The following is a 9,717-nucleotide window of genomic DNA, read 5'->3' as shown; positions in this document are numbered from 1 at the left end:
AGCCATATATAGCTCTTACAGTGTTTTCCAGGCTGGCCTCATGCTCATGGCAGACCTTCTACCTCAGCCTCAGGGCCACTCTTTTACTGTAAATATGCTGCATGAATGGCTATGTATATGTTTCTGTGCGGGTCTGATTTTGATTCTCTTGTGACTACCTGGGAGTGGACTTAATTGAGTCTCATATGTACATACTTTCCCCTCAGAACCTATAAATAAAGGCTTTACTTGTGACACATTACAAAGCGACTATCTCGATGAGGAGACTGGAGAAAGCAGCTCTCAGATACTTGATATTGAATCTCAGTCCTTGAATTGTAAAAGTGGCCAAGAAGTATTACATACACCAAGAGCAGGTGACATCCAAGGACAATTTTTGCATAGCACCAGCAGCCCTGATGGTGAGAAAGGACAGAATACACTTCCAGGGACAGCAAAGATGCCGTGGACGAAATCATCTGTGTCACTGGGGAAGGAAGATTTTTTTAACACTAATTCTCTTACACTCCCTGGCAAGCATGGAAAAAGACAGGAAGCAGTCAGTAGCAGGAGTCCTAGGGCTCCAGTAAGTGAAAAGACTCACCTTTTAAGTCTGAAGTCTCAAACTCCTGACCCTCCAGCACTTGTTACAGGTATTGGAGAGAGTATATTAATTCTACCATCTGGCAAATCAGAAAGGGGTATTGAGACACCTGTGGGAGGAAATAATGTCTCTATGGAGACTACAGTTCCTTCATGTACTGTGTCAAACAGCAATTATTGTCGGCACCTTGAGCATACACCTCCTGACAGTAGCTGCAAAATTACTACACAGGGCCCGGCTTCATCCATAAACCTGGTGGCACAAGACAAAAAAACGACTATATTTACAGATAACTCAGTATATAAAGCTGTGAGTGCCAATGATCAGCTGCCAGGAAGTCCTAATTCATGTTCTGTAAATGATCTCACTCTTAGTAAGTTGCCAGCAAATACTACCCAAAACTCTAAATCTTTAAAATCTCCCAGTAACATTATTGATGTGAGAAATGAGAATCTTCAGGAAGATGAAATTCTTGGCTCATCTAAGAACCTCAGCCCAGCAGCAGTCTCTCCTCCTTCCACAGAAAGTCAAATACATTCTTGTACTATGCTTGAAGGCCTTCTGTTTCCTGCAGAATACTATGTTAGAACAACCCGTCGCATGTCTGATTCTCAGAGAAAAATAGCTCTGGAAGCTGTAATTCAATGTCATTTGGGTGTCAAAAAAAAAGAGCTTAAAAAGAAGAAAGCAACTAAGGACGTAGTCCTCTCCAGTGAAGAAACTGACCCAAGTGAAAGTGGCATGCTAGACACGAGCACAGGAAAGTTGAGTTCAGGAAGCCTCTCTCAGAAACTTCTCTCAGCAGCTGAGGTCAGCTCTCCTCCAGGACCTGCTGACAACCGACCTGCACGGCCACCTGGTAGAGGACACAGAGGGAAACGAAAATCAGTCCGCACCTCCACACTGGATCACTGTCAGCTGCTTTTTCCTCCCTGTGTCGCATTGGCTGTTAACAGGTCCAAGGGCAAATTCACCAAGCATAAGTGTCAGAACAGAGAATTGATTATTCATGGTAAGAGTCTAAAGCAAGTCAGATTGCGTTTGATTATACTTGCTGTGACAGCTCATCATCATTGTGTACCTGGTACTTGTAAATGCTGTACAACATTAACTTACTGAATCATCACTGCCCTGTTCAAGGCAATAATTATCTTCATCTTCAGTTGAGGAAAGTAAGGTAGAGGGAGGATACAGTGTGGCACCGGAGATCAGTGGGATGCTTGGAAAACTCATAGCAAGGGGAATACATTGGGTGCTTGCTTAAACTTGCTACAGGTCGGCCAGCCTTGGCCCCTCAACCCGTGGGAGAAACAGGGTTCTGGTCAGGTCAGCAAGACGTCGGCGAATGATAGACAGACAGACACAACACAAGGAAGTGTAGGATCTGAATGTATTTCTCAAATATGGCATCGGGTTTTTATAGTCAATACAAAGGAGAGAGAAAAATTGGGTGGCACAGCCTTCAAGGTACATCTAGGTCAATGGGAGCACAGTGGGTCTATGGAAAAGTATATTCATGTAAATTGGCAGGAACCAAGCAGAGGTTGCAACTGAAAGTTAGCTTTAGCTGGGCGGTGGTGGCGCACGCCTTTAATCCCAGCGTGTGGGAGGCAGAGGCAGGCGGGTTTCTGAGTTCTAGACCTTCCAGGGTGAGACTTGTCTCAGAAAGAAAGGAAAAAAGGAAGGAAGAAAAAATATGCACACTGATAATAATCTAGAAACTTTTGTTTGGAGACAGTGTCTCACTATCTAGTCCAAACTGGTTTTGAACTCAAGATCCTTCTCCCTTAGCCTCCTGAGTACTGGGCTATCTTTCTTAATTAGACATTTTGTTTTATTTTTTAAAATGGTCTGTCGTGGTTTATTGTCTTTGTGTGTGTAAGTGTTTTTGCCTGTCTATTTGCCTGTGTACCACATGCATGCAGTGCTAGTGGCGGCCAGAAGAAGCGTCAGATTCCTGAGATGAGTGTGCAGAGGGCTGTATCTCCCATTAGGTGCTTCGGTGCTCTTAACTGTTGTGCCAACTCTCCAGTCCCCTGCCATGGAAAAGCCTTTCTGTTTCCATTATCAAGTTGATTATTCATATGTAAACTTGGTATTAATACAATAGATTTTTTTTAAAGATTTATTTATTATATGTAAGTGCACTATAGCTGTCTTCAGACACTCCAGATGTGGGCATCAGATCTTGTTATGGATGGTTGTGAGCCACTGTGTGGTTGCTGGGATTTGAACTCAGTACCTTTGGAGAAGCAGTCGGTGCTCTTAACTGCTGAGCCATCTTGCTAGCCCACAGTAGATGTTTTTGAAGCATCATTTATAACAAAGATAAAACAAACCTGCCACAAAACTATTTTAATAACAATAAAAACAGGCCAAAGATTTTGGTGCTGCTTTCTGGTTTGGGTTTATTTTAATGTTTTCTCCTCCTCTTCCCCCACCCCTTTCTTTTGCATGTGTGTTTGTTTTTTAATTTGTGACAGGGTATTTCTATGTAGTTCTTGGCCATCTGCTATGTGGACCAGACTACCTTGGACCTCATAAAAACCCCTTAGCTCTTCCTGACTGTAAATACTAAAGGGTGTGCATGTCTCTGCCTCTTTAATCTCAAATTCAAGGCTTGTGATACCACACCCAGCCTAGTTCTTAAGGGGTCAGAGAAAGAATGTGATGTTTGTTAAGTTGTTTATTTATGTGCATGTGTGTGTGGATTTGTTCATATGACTAGCGCCTGAAGGGTCAAAAGAGGAAGGCAAATCCACTGGAGCTAGAGTTACAGGCAGTTGTGGGCTGCTTCCTCCATGTGCATTCTGGGAACCAAGATGTGGCCTTCTGTAAGAGCAGTACAAGTTCTTTTCTCTATTTTGCTCCTTAGATTTGTTTTATTTTCAACTGTGAGTATGTATATGTCTTGTGCATGTGGATGCAGTTGCCTGCAGAGGCCAGAGCTGGAGTAACAGGTGGTTGTGAGCCAGTTGATGTGAGGGCTGGGAACCAAACTCAGGCCCTTTAGAAGAGCAATAAACAGTCTTAATCTCTAAGATATTGCTCTAGCCCCAAAGTACATGTTGTTAAGCACTCTCTAGAGTTGCAGGGATAGTTATAATAAACATAGTAAAATAATAAATATCAGTCTTTGAGAATTAGAAACTTTTTCTAGAGTTGACATTTACAAACCATAAAATTAACTGTTTTTTAAGTGAGCAGTCCAGTGTCATTTACTGATTAATGAGTTGCCAGTGGCGTGTCACAGGGAAGCCCACACTCGTTACGCACCTGTTTCCTATTTACTCTTTTCATTCCCTGTCCATATACAGCTACCAGTCAGTCTACTGAATGGTATCTGGGAAAGAGCTAGCGTTCCGATCACTTCATGTAAGTGGAATTGTGTCCTGTGTGACTTTGTATTTTCCATCTGTTTGCTTTCACCTAGCATTGTGTCCATGCTGTAGAGAGCATGTCGGTGCTTCATTCCTTTCTGTGGCTGAACAGCTTGCTGATCAACCAGTCTAGCTGAATCAGTGAGCTCCAGCCGCAGTGAGAGACCCTGTCCTAAAAAGCAAGGTAGAGGGCATGCAAACATACACATGTGAGAACATACATATATATACCAAAATAATAACATGTTATTATTTCAGAGTAGTGATAATACTTTCATTGCGCTGTGAGAATGAAATGTAACTTTAAGACCTGTCTTTTCTCACTATCACAGACTTTGAGTTACCCGATGAAGACTTTGGGTTTCTTAAACTTGAAAAATTGAAGTCCTACTCAGAAAAACTGATTGAGTCTCCTGACTCAAAAAACTGCGGTGAGAGACTTCCTAGAGAAGGAATCCGTTCTGCTCTGGAAGCACTGCAAATAGATTCGGAGACAGAGGGCTTGGAAGAGGAGCTCACTGTTCTGCCAGGAGAAGCATGCCATCCAGGGCCAACCCTGAGAAGGCAGCCGGGGAGCAAGGGCCTTTCTTCATCCATAGTGCTTTTCACTCCTACAGACACTGCTGCACCTAATCACAGTGGCAGGCCTACTCCCTCCCTGTGTTCACCTGCTTTCCCTGTCTTAGGCATGACTCCAGCTTTTGGCTCCCCAGCAACCGGTGGTAATCTGTCTACTGAAGCTGCACAGCCTTGCTCTACACCCCAACCTTCTCTCTTGGGAGACACAAACAGCCTTGTTAATAACAGTAAAGAGTGCAACAATTCAGCCTGCTCACCAAAACCGGATACCAACCTGCAAGTGTCAGGTAGGCAAGGACAACCTGCCTGTGACAGTGACTCTGGCCCCCAAGCAACACCTCTGCCTGTTGAGCCATTCACTTTCAGAGAAAATCAGCTTTGTGGAAATGCATGCCTCGAGTTACATGAACATTCCACTGAACAGGTACAACCGTTTCCTTTGTGAAATTTTCTCTGAAAGGATGAAATGTCTTAGTGAATATGGACAGCATGATATCCTTCTCATTGCCTCCCTGTGTTTAAAGAGTTTTGCTGTGTTTGTCTGAAATGTCTTCATTGTAAATGTTAAGCTCATTCCAGGAAAATTAAGGCTAATTAAATTATGCATTTTTAATAGTTTTTCTTGTTTTTATTTTATATGCATTGGTGTTTTGCCTACATGTATGTCTCTGTGAGATGTCCGAGCCCCTGGACTGGGCTTACAGACAGTTGTGAACTGCCATGCAGATGCTGGGAATAAACCTAGGTCCTCTGGAAGAACAGCCAGTGCTCCTAACTACTGAGCCATCTCTCCAGCACCCTAAATTATGTATTGTAAAAATACAAGGAGGATCATACTCTTTGCTCGAAGGGAAATAGTTGCATTTGCCTTTGTGCTGTTAGAGGTAGCTGGGGTAGCCTTGGTGATGGCTGTAAGCTCACAGTGTGACTTCTGTCTCCACAGACTGAAACTGCAGACCTCCCTGCTTGTGACAGTTTAAACCCAGGCAGCCTACAGTTGGTTTCAGAGTTAAAGGTCAGCCAAATGTCCTGTTACTGTGTGCCTTGTACATCACATGTGAAACATTGAGTGAGTTGGTGAGGACAGAGCTGTTCCTTTTGTTTGTCAGACTGGGCTGCATAGTAAACTCTTTCTCAAGAAAAGGAAAATCTTAGTTCTGGGTTTTGATATAGTAAATGTTTAGTTACCACATCCCAAAAGGTTTCCAAACATTGCTGAGTATTGATGGGATGGAGCTGAGGCTTTGGAGTCCTTCCCAGTTGAAAGCCAGTGGTTCAGAGGCAGGACTTCCAACACACAGAAGTGTTGCTGCCTGTTACTCACGGATTAGCCTCTGAGCTCCAGGCTCCTTTCCTGTAGCAGGTATGTAGGAATAGTGCCTATACTCTGTGGCTAAGCTGTCCTGGGGCCAATTTTATTTATGTATTTATTTTATTTCTTCTTCTCTTACACATTATGTCTTGGCCACAGTTTCCCCTCCATCCCTCCCGGTCTCCCTTCTCCCCCAGATCCCCTCCTCTGTTTCCCTTTAGAAAAGAGCAGGCATCCCAGGGCTATCAACTGAACATGGCATAACAAGTTGCAGTAAGATTAAGCACAAGGCTGGATGAGGCTACCCAGTAGGAGGTGAAGGGTCCCAAGAGCAGGCAGAAGAATCTGAGGTAGACCCACTCCCACTGTTACCGACTTCCACAAGCACACCAAGCTAACAGCCAACACATGTATGCAGAGGATCTAGTCCAGCCATACAGAACACCTTGTAACTGTTGCTTCAATCCCTGTGAGCCCCTATGGGCTCTGCTTTGTTGATTCTGTGGTCCATGGTCTTGTTCTGTCCTCCACTTGGGATGACTTTAATGCCTTAGATTGAGATGGAATTTATCATTTTGTTCACAGTTTCAAGTTTGTATGTTAATGGCTCAGTGTTTTGTCTGTCAGTATATATGCAGACTTAACTTTCCATTCTATTTGAGGCAAGATCTCATGTATACCAGACTGGCCTTGTTCTCCTGATTTAGCTGACTATGGCCTTCTACATAGTGGGTGTGCTGGGATTACAATATGTTCCATCATGACTAGATTATTGGGTGCAGGGAATTAATCCCGGGGCTTCTATGCGATAGGCGAGTACTCTACCAAGTGAGCCACACCCCCAGTCCTCTTGCCTTTGTCATGTTTGTTTTAAAGCCACTAGCTCTTGATTATATTGAGTTTGTTTTGTGTTTGACCTCGGTCTCAGAGTATATCTCATGCTGCCCTTAAACTCAAGATCCTCTTGCTTCTTTTCTCTGGTACAGGTATGCACTGCCACACCTGGCTCATTCATTGTTTTTATTTTGTTCTCATTGTTTGTTTGTGTTTTTATTAACTCCTTGGACTGTACGCTCTCTATTTTATTTTTTCTCTTGAATGCTGCTTTGGCCATGCTTTGTGGGTTTTGACCCACAGTACTCTCCTTGTTCTAATAAAAATGGTATATTTGTTGGGGTTAGAAGAGTGCATGCCTTTAACCCCAGCACTTGGGAGGCAGAGGCAAGCAGATCTCTGTGAGGCCAGCCTGGTCTACAGAATGAGTTCCAGGATAGCCAGGGCTACACAGAGAAACCCTGTCTCAGAAAACCAAAGAAGAAAGCAGGGGGGAGTGGAGAGGGGTGAGAGGGGGGAGGAGGGGGGAGAAGCAGGCAGGCATATTGAAGTTGGGGTATAGGGGTGCACACCTATAATCCCAGCACTTAGGAGGCCAGCCTGATCTACCTTTCAAGTTCTAGACCAGCCAAGGCTACACAGTGAGACCCTGTCTGGTTTTTTGTTTTGTTTTGTTTTGTTTTTTCAACTTTGTTCACCAGGATCTTTAATTTCCAAACAGGTCAGTTATTATGGACTGACTGTGTGTGTGTGTGTGTAAATTAGAATGTATTCCATTCCAGAATTCCATTCTAGAATAAAAGGTCTAAAACCTTTTATTTAGTTCTGGAGTTAAGACATTTTTATATCAACTCTGAGATGGTTTGGGGGTTGGTTTTTCTCTGTGTGTGACATAAAACATATACAGCTCTTTCTTATGACCTGCGTAGAACTTTCATTTTACGTAGCTGGTATTTCTTCTCATCTTTGTAACTTATTACCTTATCTTTGGTACTTACTCTTTTCATTAATCAGAAACTTTAATATAATTTCTCCTTTTGGGTTAGAATCCTTCCAGTTCCTGCTCTGTGGATGTGAGCGCCATGTGGTGGGAAAGAGCTGGTACTAAGGAGCCATGTATCATAACTGCTTGTGAAGATGTAGTTTCTCTTTGGAAACCCTTGAATTCTTTGCAGTGGGAAAAAGCTCATACCTGGCACTTCACAGAGGTATGTTTAAGCCTCAGGGCTGTCTTCAGACACACCAGACACACCAGAAGAGGGCATTAGATTCCCATTATAGATGGTTATTAGCCACCATGTGGTTGCTGGGAATTGAACTCAGGACCTCTGGAAGAGAAGTCAGTGCTCTTAACTGCTAAGCCATCTCTCCAGCTCCCTAACCTAACTCTTAACAAAGATTTCTATTTGTTTATTTTGGGGGGGGATGATAGTGGTCTCATAGTATAGCCCAGGCTGTCCTTCATTTTGTGCCTCCCCTCCCCCCACTACCTTAGCTTCCATAGTCCTGGACTTACAGGTCCATACTAGCACATCTAACTCATACAATTAGAATAGAGCTTGTAAGAAGGTTTTTCTGAGGACCCAGGTGGGTGGCACATGCCTTTAATCCCTGCACTTGGGAAGCAGAGGCAGACAGTGAGTCAGATATTGAGTTCAGGTCAGTCAGCTATATGTAGTGAGATGCTATCTCAAAAAAGAAAAACCAGAATCCAAACCAAAACACCAAAAGGTTATATGAAGGGCAGAAAGTTTTTCTGAATCTTCACATTTCACACATAGTCCCGATACCATAAGAATTCGAGAGAATGTGATTAGGAGGCTCAGGCCTGTAATCTCAGCTACTCAGGAGGCTGAGGCAGGAAGATCACAGGTTCAGGGCCAACCTACACAACTTAATATGACCCTATCACAAAATAAAAAGTAAAAAGAAGGCTAGGAGTAACATAAAAGAGTGATACTTTTTTTTTCCTGAAATATTCTTGAACCTATGACTAAATATAATTTTCTTTTATGTAGGTTCCAGTATTACAAATAGTTCCAGTGCCCGATGTTTACAATCTTATATGTGTAGCTTTGGGAAGTTTGGAAATCAGAGAAATCAGGTATGCCGTTTCTGAGGGCTCCACATGTGATATCTCTCTTGCTCTGGCACTCCACCATCTTTGTTCTTTTCAGTTATCTTCAGTACACATTATAACTCACACTTCAGTATTAAAAGCAGGGCATCATAAAAGAACCTGAGTTTCTGGTCTGGAGAGATTGTTTAGTGTTTAAGTGGGTTGGGTTTCCAGCACCTACATTAGGTGGCACACAGTTACTTTCAACTCCAGTTCTAGGGAATCTCACACCCTGTCTTAGTTAGGGTTTTACTGCCGTGAACAGACACTATGACCAAGGCAACTCTTATAAGGACAACATTTAATTGGGGCTGGCTTGCAGGTTCAGAGATTCAGTACATTATCATCAGTGCAGGAAAGTGGCAGCATCCAGGCAAGCATGGTGCTGGAGGAGCTGAGAATTCTACATCTTCAACTGAAGTCTGCTAGCAGAATATGACTTCTGGGCAGCTAGGATAAGGGTCCTAAAGACCACACCACAGTGACACTCTTCCCCGAACAAGGCCACACTTTCTAATAGTGCTACTCCCTGGACTGAGCATATACACACCATCACATATCCTCTTCTGGCCCCTCCAGGCACTTACACATACATACTGTACACATATACACTCAAGACACAACTACGAAATAAAATAAGTAAATCTTTTCTGAAATAACATTAATTTAGGGCCAATCATGGTGACATACTATAATCCTAGAATTTGGGAGGCTGAAGTGGGAGGATTAAGAGTTCAAAGTCAACATTACCCTTAGATATATAAGACCCTCAAGTCCTGCATAAGAATCTTACTCAAGCCAGGTGGTGATGGCGCATACCTTTAATCCCAGCACTTGGGAGGCAGAGGCAGGAGGATTTCTTGAGTTCAAGGCCAGCCTGGTCTACAGAGTGAGTTCCAGGACAGCCAGA

The 9,717-nt window shown here is 43.3% G+C and overlaps 1 protein-coding gene across 7 annotated transcripts in view; it reads left to right on the top strand.

Annotated features, from left to right (window-relative positions):
- Palb2 (partner and localizer of BRCA2) overlaps window positions 1-9,717 on the top strand; it is a 22,994-nt gene that overhangs the window by 4,642 nt on the left and 8,635 nt on the right. For 5 of the 7 annotated variants that reach the window (XM_031388171.1, XM_031388172.1, XM_031388176.1 and 2 more), the window contains 5 exons: window positions 207-1,595; window positions 4,296-4,966; window positions 5,486-5,557; window positions 7,735-7,896; window positions 8,707-8,792. In XM_031388171.1, the coding sequence (XP_031244031.1) occupies window positions 207-1,595; window positions 4,296-4,966; window positions 5,486-5,557; window positions 7,735-7,896; window positions 8,707-8,792 (2,380 nt within the window). The remainder of the gene's footprint in view (window positions 1-206; window positions 1,596-4,295; window positions 4,967-5,485; window positions 5,558-7,734; window positions 7,897-8,706; window positions 8,793-9,717) is intronic. The other 2 variants (XM_031388173.1, XM_031388177.1) reach the window with 2 other exon arrangements.

This window comes from Mastomys coucha, unplaced genomic scaffold (assembly GCF_008632895.1).
Source record: "Mastomys coucha isolate ucsf_1 unplaced genomic scaffold, UCSF_Mcou_1 pScaffold21, whole genome shotgun sequence".
Taxonomy (NCBI): domain Eukaryota; kingdom Metazoa; phylum Chordata; class Mammalia; order Rodentia; family Muridae; genus Mastomys; species Mastomys coucha.
The sequence above is the reverse complement of the archived record's forward strand: the minus strand, read 5'-3'. Positions and strand labels throughout refer to the sequence as shown.